Source organism: Bubalus kerabau, chromosome 1 (assembly GCF_029407905.1).
Source record: "Bubalus kerabau isolate K-KA32 ecotype Philippines breed swamp buffalo chromosome 1, PCC_UOA_SB_1v2, whole genome shotgun sequence".
Lineage (NCBI taxonomy): Eukaryota > Metazoa > Chordata > Mammalia > Artiodactyla > Bovidae > Bubalus > Bubalus kerabau.
Genome location: NC_073624.1, coordinates 17,185,281 through 17,202,137, shown reverse-complemented (window position 1 = coordinate 17,202,137; position 16,857 = coordinate 17,185,281). Strand labels below are relative to the sequence as shown.

General features: G+C 39.7%; 1 protein-coding gene across 1 annotated transcript in view; it reads right to left on the bottom strand.

Moving 5' to 3' along the window:
- The window catches only part of LOC129644204 (antigen WC1.1-like), a 55,317-nt gene that overhangs the window by 14,417 nt on the left and 24,043 nt on the right, over nt 1-16,857 (bottom strand). The window contains exons 8-10 of the mRNA XM_055569717.1: nt 11,707-12,021; nt 7,644-7,952; nt 7,242-7,550 (exon numbers count right to left, since the gene is read on the bottom strand). Of these exons, the coding sequence (XP_055425692.1) occupies nt 7,242-7,550; nt 7,644-7,952; nt 11,707-12,021 (933 nt within the window). The remainder of the gene's footprint in view (nt 1-7,241; nt 7,551-7,643; nt 7,953-11,706; nt 12,022-16,857) is intronic.

Sequence of the window (16,857 nt, the reverse complement as noted above, 5' to 3'; positions counted from 1 at the left end):
CTGGTAAAGTTACCATAATCTTCATGTTCCCTTTCTCCATGAAGAGCCCTGGTCCTGACAATGGCACGATTCCTGTTTTAAGCCAAGCTTTGCCCTAAGAATGAGTTAAACAAGTTGTTCTATTCTTCAATTCAGTTCAGTTCAGTCGCTCAGTCGTGTCCGACTCTTTGCGACCCCATGAATTGCAGCACGCCAGGCCTCCCTGTCCATCACCAACTCCCGGAGTTCACTCAAACTCACGTCCATCGAGTCTGTGATGCCATCCAGCCATCTCATCCTCTGTCGTCCCCTTCTCCTCTTGCCCCCAATCCCTCCCAGCGTCAGAGTCTTCTCCAATGAGTCAACTCTTCACAAGAGGTGGCCAAAGTACTGGAGTTTCAGCTTTAGCATCATTCCTTCCAAAGAACACCCAGGACTGATTTCCTTTAGAATGGACTTGTTGGATCTCCTTGCAGTCCAAGGGACTCTCAAGAGTCTTCTCCAACACCACAGTTCAAAAGCATCAATTCTTTAGCCCTCAGCTTTCTTCACAGTCCAACTCTCACACCCATACATGACTACTGGAAAAACCATAGCCTTGACTAGATGAACCTTTGTTGGCAAAGTAATGTCTCTGCTTTTGAATATGCTATCTAGGTTGGTCATAACCCTCTTTCCAAGGAGTAAGTGTCTTTTTAATTTCATGGCTGCAATCACCATCTGCCATGATTTGGAGCCCCCAAAAATAAAGTCTGACACTGTTTCCACTGTTTCCCCATCTATTTCCCATGAAGTGATGGGACCAGAGGCCATGATCTTAGTTTTCTGAATGTTGAGCTTAATCTACCCCTAAATAGAAGAAGCAAAACAAAAGCCTTTCTGAAGGAGTTGTACAATTATTTATCTACAATGTTTGTGATTTTAAAAATACTTATATAAAAGAGATTTCATGGAAAACCAGAGCAAAAAGAAACATTAAAAAATTTCCCAGGGTATTTGGCTCTTAAAGTTACCTGACAAAGAATTTATTTTATTTCATTTATTAATTTTTGAGTATAAATTGCTTTACAATGTTGTGGTAGCTTCTGCTGTACAGCAAATTTAGTAAGTTATACATATACATATGGGCCTCCCAGGTGACTCAGTGGTAAAGAATCTGCCTGCCAAACAGGAGACTGGGGTTCCATCCCTGGGTTGGGAAGATCCTTTGGAGAAAAAAATGGCAATCCACTCCAGTATTCTTGCCTGAGAAATCCTATGGACAAAGGAGCATGGCAGTCCATGAGGTCACAAAAGAGTCAGACACAACTCAGTGACTAAACAACAACAACTCTATCTATCTATCTATCTATCTATTTATATCTACCTATCTATCTATTTGTGTGTGTGTGTGTATATATATACATATATACACACACACATCCCCTCTTTCTTGGATTTACTTCCTATTTAGGTCACCACAGAACACTGAGTAGAGTTCCCTGTGCTATAAAAAAGTTATTATATATCTATTTATGTGTGCATGCATGCTAAGGCACTTCAGTAGTGTCTGACTCTGGATTGTAGCCCATCAGGCTCAATGTCTATGAGATTCTCTAAGCAATATCTATTTTGTACTTAGTATCAATAGTGTAGGGCTTCTGAGTCTGGTGGCTCAGATAGTAAAGAATCCGCCTGCAATGTGGGAGACCTGGCTTTGATCCTTGGGTTGGAATGTCCCCTGCAGGAGGGCATGGCAACCCACAGTAGTTATACCAATTTACATACTCATATGTAGGAGGATTCCCTTTTCTGCACATCCTCTCCAGCATTTATTTGTGGATTTTTTAAATGATAGACACTGTAACTGGTGTGAAGTATTACCTGCCTGTAGTTTTGACTTGCATCTCTCTAATAATTAGTGATGTATTTGTTAGCCATCTGTATGTCTGGAAAAAATGTCTATTTAGGCCTTTTTCCCATCTTTTCATTGGATTGTTTGGTTTGTTGATATTGAGTTGTTTGTGTATTTTGAAGATTAATCCCTTGTTAATTACTTCATTTGCAAATATTTTCTCCCATTCTGAGAGTTGTCTTTTTGTTCTGTTTATGGTTTCCTTTGATATGTAAAAGCTTTTAAGTTTAATTAGGTCCTATTTTTTTTTGTTTTGTTTTTATTTTCTTTAGGAGGTTGATCAAAAAAGATCTTGTTGCAACTTATGTCAAAGAATGTTCTGCCTATGTTTTCCTCTAAGAGTTTTATAGTCTGACAGAGAATTTAAATATCCATGATTAAAGTGCACAAAGAATTAATTAACACAATATATATCTTGGCAGAGAAATGATAACAAAAACAAATGAAAATTCTACAGCTGAAAAAGTTAACAGCTGAAATTAAGAACTAGAGAATGAGTGTATCAGCACATTAGATCAACATAAAGTAGAAATAGTAAAATGGAAAATCAGAGGATAAATATTCCTCTATTCAGAAATGCTGGTCCTATGGTAATTGCCTGGTTAATAATGCTATATAACAAAATTTCCCCCCAAACTTAGTAGTTGAAGGAATTTGTTTTTTTAATTTTGCCCATGATTTCCAGGGTCAGTAATTTGGGAAAGACTCAACTTGGCAGTTCCATCTTTGGGGTTTCTCATGTGATTGCATTTAGATGTCATCTGGGACTGACATCTCTAAAGGTCTGACTGAACTGTGGTTATGTAAGGAAATTCCCAGAAGTATTTTTGTTGTTGTTAGGAGGGAGGGATAAAGGAGCATCATGTCTGCAACCTAATCCAGAAAGATTTTACATACTCAGGGAAAAACAGGGCAGGAGGGGAACAAATAAGGAGAGAAAGGGAAAGCTAGAGCAAGAGAGAGAAAAGAAAGAAAGAAGGATTAAAGCAAAGTACTAATCTAACATTTGGGGAATCCAGGTAAAGTTCAGAGAGAATTCATTCCCATAAAACCTTCACTAAAAGAAATACTAATAACATCAAACCCATAAAATGCCTAGGAGAAAACCTAGTTAAAGATGTGCCAAACATCTGAGAGAAATTCAAGACCTAACTGAATGAAAGGATATATTTTGTCAGTGAATTGGGAAATTCAATGTTGTCAAAGTCAGTCATTCTCAAATTTATATACAGATTAAATCTAACCTCAATCAAATTCCCTTGTGTTTTTGTTTGTCTGAAACACGACAAGCTGATTCAAAATTTATGTTGCTGTTGTTTAGTCACTTAGTCGTGTCTCTTTGTGACCCCAAGGACTGCAGCACACCAGGCTTCCCTGTTGATCACCAACTCCTGGAGCTTGCTCAAACTCATGGCCTCTGAGTCAGTGATGCCATCCAAACATCTCATCCTCTGTCATCCCCTTCTCCTCCTGCCTTCAGTCTTTCCTAGCATCAGGGTCTTTTCTAGTGAGTCAGTTCTTTGCATCAGGTGGTCAAAGAATTGGAGCTTCAGCTCAAAAATGTATACAAAATACAAAAACCAAGGCTGACCAAAGCAGTTGGCAAGAAAAGCAACAACATAACTTCTTTAAATTTAAGTTACCCAGACTTACTATGTGTGCTTAGTCAATCAGTCATGTTCAACTCTTTGTGACCCAATAGACTATAGCCCGCCAGGCTCCTCTGTCCATGGGGATTCTCCAGGCAAGAATACTGGAGTGGATTCTCATGCCCTTCTCCAGGGGATCTTCCCAACCCAGGGATCAAACCCAGGTCTCCTGCCTTGAAGGCAGATTCTTTACTCTCTGCGACACCAGGGAAGGTTCCAGACTTACTATAAAATTACAATAATTAAGAAAATGTGGTACAGGTGCAAGGAGAGACAAAGAATACAGTGGATCAGAATAGAGAGTATAAAAAATGTATTCAGACATATGTGCCCTTTCACTTATCACAAAGGTGGCACTGCAGTGGGGAATAGTCTTTTCAGAAAAAGATTTTGAGTCAACTGGACACCCGTATGAAAACAGGATACTTGACCCCGATCCTACACAGATGTCAATCCTAGAAGCAATGTACAATTATATGCAAAAAAAAGAAAAAGTAATTACACTTCTGGGAGATACTCTCAGAAAACATTTTTATAATTTTGGAGTAGACAAAGTTCATTTAAGAAGACTATAAGGAGTTCTAGGGACTGGATCAATGGACTAGCTCAAAACTGAGATAGAAGTATGTCAAGGCTGTATATTGTCACTCTGCTTGTTTAATTTATATGCAGAGTACATCATGCAAAATGCTGGGCTGGATGAAGCACAAACTGGAGTCAGGATTTCTGGGAGAAATATCAATAACCTCAGATATGCAGATGACACCACCTTTATGGCAGAAAGTGAGGAGAAATTAAAGAGCCTCTTTTTTTAATTTATTTTTTAATTTTTTTAAATTTTATTTTATTTTTAAACTTTACAATATTGTATTAGTTTTGCCAAATATCGAAATGAATCTGCCACAGGTATACCTGTGTTCCCCATCCTGAACCCTCCTCCCTCCTCCCTCCCCATACCCTCCCTCTGGGTCGTCCCAGTGCACCAGCCCCAAGCATCCAGTATCATGCATCGAACCTGGACTGGTGACTCGTTTCATACATGATATTATACATGTTTCAATGCCATTCTCCCAAATCTCCCCACCCTCTCCCTCTCCCACAGAGTCCATAAGACTGATTTATACATCAGTGTCTCTTTTGCTGTCTCGTACATGGATTGGAAGAATCAATATAGTGAAAATGAGTATACTACCCAAAGCAATTTATAGATTCAATGCAATCCCTATCAAGCTACCAACGGTATTCTTCACAGAGCTAGAACAAATAATTTCACAATTTGTATGGAAATACAAAAAACCTTAAATAGCCAAAGCTATCTTGAGAAAGAAGAATGGAACTGGAGGAATCAACCTACCTGACTTCAGGCTCTATTTTTTAATTTTTTTTTTTACTTTACAATATTGTATTGGTTTTGCCATACATCATGAAACTGAAAGAGGAGGGTGAAAATGTTGGTTGAAAACTCAACATTCAAAAAACTAATATCATGGCATCTGGTCCCATCATTTTATGGCAAAAAGATGGGGAAACAGAGACAGACTTTATTTTCTTGGGTTCCAAAATCACTGCAGATTATGTCTACAGCCATGAAATTAAAAGATGCTTGCTGCTTGGAAGAAAAGCTATGACCAACCTAGTCAACATATTAAAAAGCAGAGACATTACTGACAAAGGCCTATCTAGTCAAAGCTATGATTTTCCCAGTAATTATGTATGGCTGTGAGAGTTGGACCATAAGGAAAGCTGAATACTGAATAATTGATACTTTTGAACTGTGGTGTTGGAGAAGACTCTTGACAGTCCCTTGCATGGCAAGGAGGTCCAATCAGTCAATCCTAAAGGAAATCAGTCCTGAATATTCATTGGAAAAACTGATGCTGAAGCTGAAGCTCCAATGCTTTGGCCACATGATGGGAAGAACTGACTCATTGGAAAAGACCCTGAAGCTGAGAAAGATTGAAGGCAGGAGGAGAAGGGGACGACAGAGAATCAGATGACTGGATGGTTTCACCAACTCAATGGATATGAGCTTGAGCAAGCTCCAGGTGATGGTGAAGGACAGGAAAGCATGGCATGCTGCAGTCCATGGGGTTGTAGAGAGTCAGACATGACTGAGCGATTGAACTGAACTGACTGACTGAAAGAGCACTACATGTACAGAAAAAAAGTTGATAAGTCAAACCTAAGATGAGTAACTTGGTTCATTGAAGTACAGCATACCATTAAGAAAATAAAAATATAAGACCAAGAATTAAACACACAAAAATCATAATAAATACTTTTACCAAAAGTCATCATCATGGTAATTTGCACCATTGTATTTGTAATAGTCAAGAACTGGAAATAAACTCAAATCTCTGCTGTTAGTTGAATGGTTCAATGCATGGTCATGTGATCTTTCAAAGGAATACTCTATAATAATAAAAATGAATGAAATGTTGCCATAAACAACATCATTAGTGAATCTCAAACACAGTTTGGAGTCAAAGAAATTAGACACAATAGAAAACATAGTGTATGAATTTACATAAAGTTCAAAAACTGAGAAAATATTCTATGGCAGTACCAGTCTTAGGTAAGCAGTCTTCCCTGGAGTGGAGGACACAGCTATTGGGAGGCGATAGTGATTCTGTGGTGCTGTGCATGTTCTCTTTGTAGATCTGGGTTGGAGAACATGACCTAGGTATACACTTATTGTTTGTACTTTGTTCTCTATTATTATCCTTAAATAATAATGTTTCATAAAAAATATTATTCATCTAAGCATTTCTTTCCCTGACATAGCACTTCTTAGCATTTCTTAGCACTTCTTTCCCCTGAAAAAAAATGAGTAAACAATGAGAATGCTATGGAGCAGGACCTTACAGAGCCTTCTCAGGACAGACCACCCTCATGTCCTCCACCTGCCTCTGTTTGTAGAAAAACCTAGCTAAAGAATAAATTTGATCACAGAAATGAAAAAAAAAAACAGGAAAAAAAAGGAAAACAGTCAAATAGTACAAAATAATAATAGTTTAGCCCTCAACAAAGTCAAGGACCTTTAGTTCCTTCTCATGGGCTATAGATAACATTCTGAGCCATATCTTTTGAGCTATTTTGCAGATACTTAAATCCCAAACAGGTGGTAGCAATAAATTACATGATGACCATACTGGTGGGGTGCCATTTCCTTCTCCAGGGGATCTTCCCAACCCAGGGATCAACCTGAAACTCTTGCATTGCAGGCAGGTTCTTTACCATCTGAGCCAACAGGGAAGTTCATAATCTTCATCTTACACGATTCCAAGATCAGCCTCAAGGAAATGGGAACAAACCAACACTAGAACTGATGATTAACTGTAATTCAAACAATAAAGGTGACACTGACCAGACCTATTTCAAGATGATTGTCAGAGCTAGCTGTGCTACTCTGCAGGTAAACTGTCCCCTACTTCCACCTGTGCACTCCTGATTAGCAAGGAGGAGCTGGTTCTTTGGTACATTAGTCCTCTGTCTCCCCAGAATGGCTGGTTTCCTCAATAAAGCTGTCTTTAATTTTACCGAACACTTGTCTCTCAGTGTTGGATTCTTGAGTAGTGAGCAGCTGAAACTCGAGTTCAGTAACAAGATTAAACATTTCACTACAGAATATCTTTCTTTTTAAGCCTATTTTCCCTTACTGCTCTGAGGACATTTCACTCCAGGAGCATCCTAAGTATAGTAGCCCTTCCCTGTCTTACCTGAGCAGATCACAGAGGCCGTGTTGCCATGAGAACAGTCAGGAACACCCAGGGTAGTCACAGGGCATTTCCACAGGAAGGACTCAGTCCCTGAGCAGTGAAATCGGGCTTTCCAGAGTTGATCACTTCCTTCTGCTCTGTTTGGGGTGGAGATGGCTACTCCACAGCCAAGCTGACGACAGACAACATTGGCATTGGCCAGACTCCAGTGGGAGGCACAGAGCGCTCTCCATCGTCCAAAAATGTTCATCTCCACCTGCCCCTCACACTGAGAGGAGCCGTTTGTCACGAGCCGGACATCTGTGTACACTGATAGAAACAGACAGGATTTCAGAAAAATCATATTTCTTTTTTAGCTTGAAGTGAGTGTACACAGAGGCTAAATCCTGACATGCATCTCACCTGAACAGACAACCTGAACAGCTCCACTGTGGTGACAAGTGCCCCCTGGACAGGGCACTCTGGGGCAGACCCGGAGCTCAGGCTCCTCCCCCTCACACCTGAACTCTTCAGCCCAGACCCGGGCATTGGACTCTCTGAAGGGCACATGTCCCAGGGCAGACACAGCCTTGCCACACCCCAGCTCTGCACAGATGACCTGGGCAGTGGGGAGTGTGAAGTTCCCATCAGACACTGGGATCCAGTCTTCTCCAGAATGCACTTCTACTCGCCCTGAGCAGGGTCCATCCCCTCCAGCCAGACGCAAAAATCCTAAGAGAAACAAAGAACAAACCCAGTGACCGTTCATGAAACTGGCTTGACAATTGGAAACAACACCTCACAGGCAATGGTGGGAAAGCTTTTTCCAGCAGTGGAATAAGAGGGGATAAGAAGAGAGAATTTGACTGTCGTTGTCAAATTGCATTTTCATGAGCAAGGTTCTGAAGAGATATCCAGAAGGATTGCAGGGTCAGTTTGGAATGGCTGAATCCCGAGAATATATATTGGTTAGGAATTCTTATCTGGGGAGCTAGAAACTACAAAGGCCCAAAGAAACTGCACAGTGGTAGACATTCAAACTTGAGTGCATAACTGAACTAACTGAGAGTGAAAAAAGATCATGGGATTCGCTCCTAAGAGCCAGAGAAGTTTAGAAGGTCATCCTGAAATTTCTGGGGCTAGAATTTTGGGCAGTTTTCTCTGAGCCAGTATTCAAGTCACTGGGGATGGGAACATCATGCGGGCTGGATCTGAGTGCAGGCAGTAGGTCACAATTAGGTAACCTAATTGTGAAAGAAGTTGTTCACAGATAAGTTTGGAAGTGATGAAAGCTCAGAGAGTCATAGGAGAAGAAGGGAATGATCCTAGCCATCTTTCTTAAAAGCCTAGGATGTATGAACACACCTGAGAGAAAGTGAAGTCTCAGTGGGATTATGCAAGACAACTGAGTTAGTTGATTACTTCATCCTAGACATGAGATTCTTAGCAAATGTGAAGGAGTGATGACAATTTAATGTATTCTAACCCTATCTATATGCCTACTGCATATTCCTTTCCTATTTGGATTTCTGAGATAAGAAGCCAGCAAGCTACGAAAAAGGAGAGTGAGAGGAAGATAGCAGAGAGCAAGCAAGCCATACATATTTTAGAGATTTCTAAATTGCAAAAGCCTCAATAGTGATGAAACATAGATTTGGAAACCAAATACTTGTTCAACAAGATTTTAACACCTTTTATCCCCTGGGCTGGTCCCATTTGCCACCTAACACTGCTACCCTTTCCCAATTCCCCCAATGCAGAAAAGAAGAAATGATCTTAGGAGCTACAAATAGATGGAAAGGACACTCCAAAAGGGAAGAACTTCTGTAGGGAGTGAGGTGGGGTGAGTGGTAGGTTAAATGGGGAGTGGATGGACTATGAGAGAGAGACCAAAGAAAAGACTCATGATCATGATTTCATTCTTCAGGGACCATATTTGGACAGAGAAAAGGTAATCCAATGGGAAAAAAACCCCTGCAAATCATAAAGAACAATTTTTAAAATAATTTGCCTGGTTTCTGAGTGTGCTCATGGTTATGTAGGTAATGGTGGAATTTGTCCTGGTAAAGGACTCTGATTGCATAAGTATGTGAACTTTGAAGTCTCAAAAACAATGATGTAACAGAATAAAAATCTACTATAGAGAGCGAGAACAGAAAAGACACCACAGAAATTAAAGAATTGAAGGATTAGCTTGACCACTGATATAAGAATGAATGATGAGGGAGAAAATTATCTGCTTGCCTTTTATTATTTATCCACTTCCATCTCTCCAGAGAGGCCCAGGTTAGGACCCTTAGTCCTCTGGCTGGGAGTTTGGTCACAGGCTACACATTCTAATTAAAGCATTTTTATTTAACTGGTTGTTTTGTTGCTCAGTCACTCAGTCGTGTCCAACGCTTTGTGACCCCATGGACTGCAGCACTCCAGGCTTCCCTGTCTTCACTATCTCCCTGAGTTTACTCAAACTCATGTCCATTGAGTCAGTGATGTCATCCAACCTTCTCATCCTCTGTCGTCCCCTTCTTCTCTGGTCTTCAATCTTTCCCAGCCTCAGGGTCTTTTCCAATGAGTCATTTCTTCTTATCATGTGGCCAAAGTATTGGAGCTTCAGCTTCAGCATACATCCTTCCAATGAGTTACTCAGGGTTGATTTCCTTTAGGATTGATTGATTTGATCTCCTTGTCCAAGGGACTCTCTGGAGTCTTCTCCAGCACCACAGTTCAAAAGCATCAATTCTTCAGCGCTCAGCCTTCTTTATGATCCAACTCTCACGTCCGTACATAACTACCAGAAAGAAAAAAAAATAGCTTTGACTATATGGACATTTGTCACAAAGTAATGTCTCTGCTTTTTAATATGCTCTCCAGGTTTGTCATAGCTTTTCTTCCAAGGAGCAAGCATCTTTTAATTTCATGGCTGCAGTCACACTCTGCAGTGATTCTGGAGCCCAAGAAAATAAGTCTGTTGCTGTTTCCATTTTTTCCTCATCTCTTTGCCATGAAGTGATGGGACTGGATGCCATGATATTAGTTTTTGAATGCGGAGTTTCAAGCCAGCTTTTTCATCTTCTCTTCCACTTTCATCAAGAGGCTCTCCTCTATTCCTCTTTACTTTCTGCTATTAGGGTGGTGTCATCTGCATATATGAGGTTATTGATATTGTTATATTAATTCTATGAGAGTAAAAAATTAGAAAGAACAAGAAAAAAGTATTTCTTGCATTCTGTTTTATATACCCTGATACATGTGAAATATTCAAATATATGCTGAATACTCAATAAAGTCTTATACATATCAGAATAGAGACTTCTGAGATATAGTATATCTCTTTCATTTCCAACTTGATTTTAAAATTTACATGGAAGAATAAGTGTGTGATAAGTCCAAGAAAATTTTAAATAGAAGGCCGATGTGAGTAAACATATTAAATATAGTAAAGACATATCCTTGTCTGGCCTCTTGCTGTGTACACATCCTGTGTCCTCAGACACACGTAGCATCCTTCACACCACACCTGGCCCCTCAGTGCTGCTCAGAGAACCTCACGGTTACCTTCATCAGCTCTCATTGCCATTTGCCTTCCTCCCAGCTACTATAAAACCTTTTCCACCTTCTTCAAAAATTATATTTGTCCACTTACTCCAAATAAGCCCCCAAATGCAATTCTCTTATATCATTGAGGCCATAAAATATAAACCATATAATCTCTTAAAATAAAACACAGAAATTCAAGTTTTATTACCTCCACCATTGACTTGTCAGTGCATGGCTAAGTGTTCCTCCAAAGTTTGCATTTATACAGATATTTTAAAGGAAAAATTGGAGAGAGAGACTTTTCTAGTAACAATGGAAGAATATATGACTCAGAGCATTTCATCAACAATTCTCTACCATCAAAGAACTATAAACATTTATGTCTAAATTTGCAAAGGAAACTTGAAATCTGGCACAAATCCATAAGAATCTCTGATCTGTTAAATGATAACCCCCATAGGGATACCCTCTATACATGTAAATGATATCTTCCTACAGTAGGAGTAGCCTCCACTCATACTAAACTAGCACAAAATAATGTCTCTCACTGTTTGTATAGAAACAGCTCCACCCAAGAAAGTACATCCTCATTTTTTGTCCTCCCTCTCATAGCCTTTCTGTGCAAAGGGAGTGTGTATGTGGCTGTTAGCAAATGTTTCACTTTTACAAAAAGTGAATTATGAAAAAAATTATGAGGATTTATTTTAACTGGGAGAATAAATAAAGCTATTTTAGTGTCAGGTAAGACCACTGGAGAAGAAAGAATAGCAGAGACTTGTAGGAGGAAAGTATATGAAGCTCATTGCTCACAGCTACAGGGCACTCACGGAGGATGGGTAGTTGTCTCAGCCCTCTCTAGCCCACTCATCCCCTATTGTCCCTCTGATCAGACACCAGCTTTCTTGGAACTTTCCATTCTCTCAGCTGGTGGGCAATGAACTGACCATACCTGAGCAGATGACTCCTGCATCCAGGCTATGATCGCAGTAGTGCTTCCCCCAGCCCCGGGAAGGGCACCTCCACACGTGGGACTCGTTTCCTGTGCACTTCACGTTGTCCAGCCAAATGGGCCCTGATCCCTTCCCAAAGTAAGAAGAGAGAGTGGCATCGAGGGCTTTTCCACAGCTCAGCTGTCTGCACACCACGCGGGCATCGTCCAGGTCCCAGCTGTAATCACAGATGGTGCCCCAGGAGCCCTGGTTAAGGATCTCCACTCTCCCAGCGCAGGGACCGTTCCCGTCCACCAGGCGGAGCTGTCTGCTACCTGAGGAGAGAGAAATGGGACATGGGGCGTTGACCTGGAGAATGAGAAGAGTCTTCTGTCCTGTGGGACCCTCACCTGAGCAGTAGGAGGTGCTCTCTTCTGAGGCTGCAGACCCTGCTGGTTCTGATATGGAGTCTTTGCACTCGTGCAGAAGGCAATGGCAACCCACTCCAGTACTCTTGCCTGGACAATCCCATGGACAGAGGAGCCTGGTAGGCTGCAGTCCATGGGGTCGCTAAGAGTCAGACATGACTGAAGCAACTTAGCAGCAGCAGCAGCAGCATTGCACTGGGGCAGCAGCTGGGTCTGGTTTCTTATAGCAGTGGCAAGAGAATTAATAAGGTTGAAAAGTAGGAGGAAAGGTTAAAAAAAAAAAAGTAGGTAAATAAAGGTTAAATAATGTCTATCAGTGCTGCACTTTAAGTAAATAATGAAGTAGAAAATTAAACCTAAAATTTTCCACTTCCAGGGAGAATGGAGTTCACAGCAGGCCAATGTGTCTTGCTGGATCTTTCTGGATACAACTTTAAAAGCTTGAAAATATTTTTTAAGAAACAGTAAATGTATTCAACATTTGTTAACACAACATGGACTAAATATACTAAAATTCTAAAGAGTGGAGATTATTTCAATGTTAGTCCAGGATCGATAGCTTCTTTTTCTCTGTGAGAATTTGCCAATTCATTGCATAATTTAATGATTCAGAATCCGGGCTTGGACAAGCAGAGGACTACTGTTGTGACAGGAAGCCAGCATAATCTGGGGGCTACCTGGTGCTGGAGACAAAACTCGAGTCTTGAGAGCCTCTCTCACACAGCAGCTTTTCCCCTCAAATATTTGCCCAGTATATAAGCTGTGAAGGGCAGGAAGTTAGAGAACTATATAAAAAGACTTGGAAAGCAGAGTCTTTTTCATTACTTTGGGTACTTAGCTACCAAAGAACATAGGCTCTGAACTTAAATCTCTGAAAGCCTATGTCATAGGGACAGAGGAATCAGAGGTGGACTGAGTGCTACCAAAACTGCAACCCATACTGTTGCAGTTCAGTTTTAGGTTATATTTAGATGTTTGAGTGAGACACACCCCTTCCCCCTACCTACCTAGGAAAACAAATGGTAAATCCTTTCAGGTGTTAGAAAATATATCAGGAGTATCTTACTTTTTCATATATAATTTATGATGCTGCTGCTGCTGCTAAGTCGCTTCAGTCGTGTCTGACTCCGTGCGACCCCATAGACGGCAGCCCACCAGGCTCCCCCGTCCCTGGGATTCTCCAGGCAAGAACACTGGAGTGGGTTGCCATTTCCTTCTCCAATGCATGAAAGTGAAAAGTGAAAGTGAAGTCACTCAGTCATGTCTGACTCTTAGTGACCCCATGGACTGAAGCCTTCCAGGCTCCTCCATCCATGGGATTTTCCAGGCAAGAGTACTGGAGTGGAGTGCCATATCATTCAATAAAAAATGACATGACATTTGACAAGCTAGGATAACATGACAAATGACCAAGGTGAAAAAAGATAAGAGAATGCAGAGACACCTATGATAGAAATGCTGGACTTAGCAGATAAGGATTTTAACTACAATCAATGTATTTAGGGGGAAAGAGAGAAGAAGAGAATAAACAGGTAAAAAGATGAAAAAAATAACAAATAATCATAAATAAATAAAAATATCTAAGGAACTATTGCCAACCTAAAACAAAATATCTAGGTGTAAAAAGTGAATAAATCCTTTCTGACCACAATGCAGTAAGATTAGATCTCAATTACAGGAGAAAAACTATTAAAATTCCAACATATGCAGGCTGAACAACACGCTGCTGAATAACCAACAAATCATAGAAGAAATCAAAATTTGCATAGAAATGAATGAAAATGTAAACACAACAACCCAAAACCTGTGGGAGACTGTAAAAGCAGTCCTAAGGGGAAAGTTCATAGCAATACAGGCACACCTCAAGAAACAAGAAAAAACTCAAATAAATAACCTAACTCTATACCTAAAGCAACTAGAAAAGGAAGAAATTAAGAACCCCAGGGTTAGTAGAAGGAAAGAAATCTTAAAAATTAAGGCAGAAATAAATGCAAAGAAACAAAAGAGACCATAGCAAAAATCAACAAAGCCAAAAGCTGGTTCTTTGAAAGGATAAATAAAATTGACAAACCATTAGCCAGACTCATCAAGAAACAAAGGGAGAAAAACCAAATCAATAAAATTAGAAATGAAAATGGAGAGATAACAACAGACAACACAGAAATACAAAGGATCATAAGAGACTACTATCAGCAATTATATGCCAATAAAATGGACAACATGGAAGAAATGGACAAATTCTTAGAAAAGTACAACTTTCCAAAACTGGACCAGGAAGAAATAGAAAATCTTAACAGACCCATCACAAGCACAGAAATTGAAACTGTAATCAGAAATCTTCCAGCAAACAAAAGCCCAGATCTACACGGCTTCACAGCTGAATTCTACCAAAAATTTAGAGAAGAGCTAACACCTATCCTACTCAAACTCTTCCAGAAAATTGCAGAGGAAGGTAAACTTCCAAACTCATTCTATGAGGCCACCATCATCCTAATCCCAAAACCTGACAAAGATGCCACACACAAAAAAAAAAATAATAAAACTACAGGCCAATATCACTGATGAACATAGATGCAAAAATCCTTAACAAAATTCTAGCAATCAGAATCCAACAACACATTAAAAAGATCATACACCATGACCATGATAAAGTGGGCTTTATCCCAGGGATGCAAGGATTCTTCAATATCTGCAAATCAATCAATGTAATACAACACATTAACAAATTGGAAAATAAAAACCATATGACTATCTCAATAGATGCAGAGAAAGCCTTTGACAAAATTCAACATCCATTTATGATAAAAACTCTCCAGAAAGCAGGAATAGAAGGAACATACCTCAACATAATAAAAGCTGTATATGACAAACCCACAGCAAACATTATCCTCAATGGTGAAAAATTGAAAGAAATTCCCCTAAAGTCAGGAACAAGACAAGGGTGCCCACTTTCACCATCACTATTCAACATGGTTTTGGAAGTTTTGGCCACAGCAATCAGAGCAGAAAAAGAAATAAAAGGATTCCAAATTGGAAAAGAAGAAGTAAAACTCTCACTGTTTGCAGATGACATGATCCTCTACATAAAAAACCCTAAAGACTCCACCAGAAAAGTACTAGAGCTAATCAATGAATATAGTAAAGTTGCAGGATATAAAAACACACAGAAATCCCTTGCATTCCTATACACTAATAATGAGAAAACAGAAAGAGAAATTAAGGAAACAATTCCATTCACCATTGCAACGGAAAGAATAAAATACTTAGGAATATATCTACCTAAAGAAACTAAAGACCTATATATAGAAAACTATAAAACACTGGTGAAAGAAATCAAAGAGGACACTAATAGATGGAGAAATATACCATGTTCATGGATTGGAAGAATCAATATAGTGAAAATGAGTATACTACCCAAAGCAATCTATAGATTCAATGCAATCCCTATCAAGCTACCAATGGTATTCTTCACAGAGCTAGAACAAATAATTTCACAATTTGTATGGAAATACAAAAAACCTCGAATAGCCAAAGCTATCTTGAGAAAGAAGAATGGAACTGGAGGAATCAACCTGCCTGACTTCAGGCTCTACTACAAAGCCACAGTCATCAAGACAGTATGGTACTGGCACAGAGACAGAAATATAGATCAATGGAACAAAATAGAAAGCCCAGAGATAAATCCATGCACCTATGGACACCTTATCTTTGACAAAGGAGGCAAGAATATACAATGGATTAAAGACAATCTCTTTAACAAGTGGTGCTGGGAAAACTGGTCAACCACTTGTAAAAGAATGAAACTAGACCACTTTCTAACACCATACACAAAAATAAACTCCAAATGGATTAAAGATCTAAATGTAAGACCAGAAACTATAAAACTCCTAGAGGAGAACATAGGCAAAACACTCTCCTACATACATCACAGCAGGATCCTCTATGACCCACCTCCCAGAATATTGGAAATAAAAGCAAAAATAAACAAATGGGACCTAATTAAACTTAAAACCTTCTGCACAACAAAGGAAACTATAAGCAAGGTGAAAAGACAGCCTTCAGAATGGGAGAAAATAATAGCAAATGAAGCAATTGACAAACAACTAATCTCAAAAATGTACAAGCAACTCCTACAGCTCAACTCCAGAAAAATAAATGACCCAATCAAAAAATGGGCCAAAGAACTAAATAGACATTTCTCCAAAGAAGACATACAGATGGCTAACAAACACATGAAAAGATGCTCAGCATCCCTCATTATCAGAGAAATGCAAATCAAAACCACTATGAGGTACCATTTCATGCCAGTCAGAATGTCTGCGATCCAAAAGTCTACAAGCAATAAATGGTGGAGAGGGTGTAGAGAAAAGGGAACCCTCTTACACTGTTGGTGGGAATGCAAACTAGTACAGCCACTATGGAAAACAGTGTGGAGATTCCTTAAAAAACTGGAAATAGAACTGCCTTATGACCCAGCAATCCCACTGCTGGGCATAAACACTGAGGAAACAAGAACTGAAAGAGACACGTGTACCTCAGTGCTCATTGCAGCACTGTTTATAATAGCCAGGACATGGAAGCAACCCAGATGTCCATCAGCAGCTGAATGGATAAGAAAGCTGTGGTACATATACACAATGGAGTATTACTCAGCCATTAAAAAGAATATATTTGAATCAGTTCTAATGAGGTGGATGAAACTGGAGCCTATTATACAGAGTGAAGTAAGCCAGAAAGAAAAAC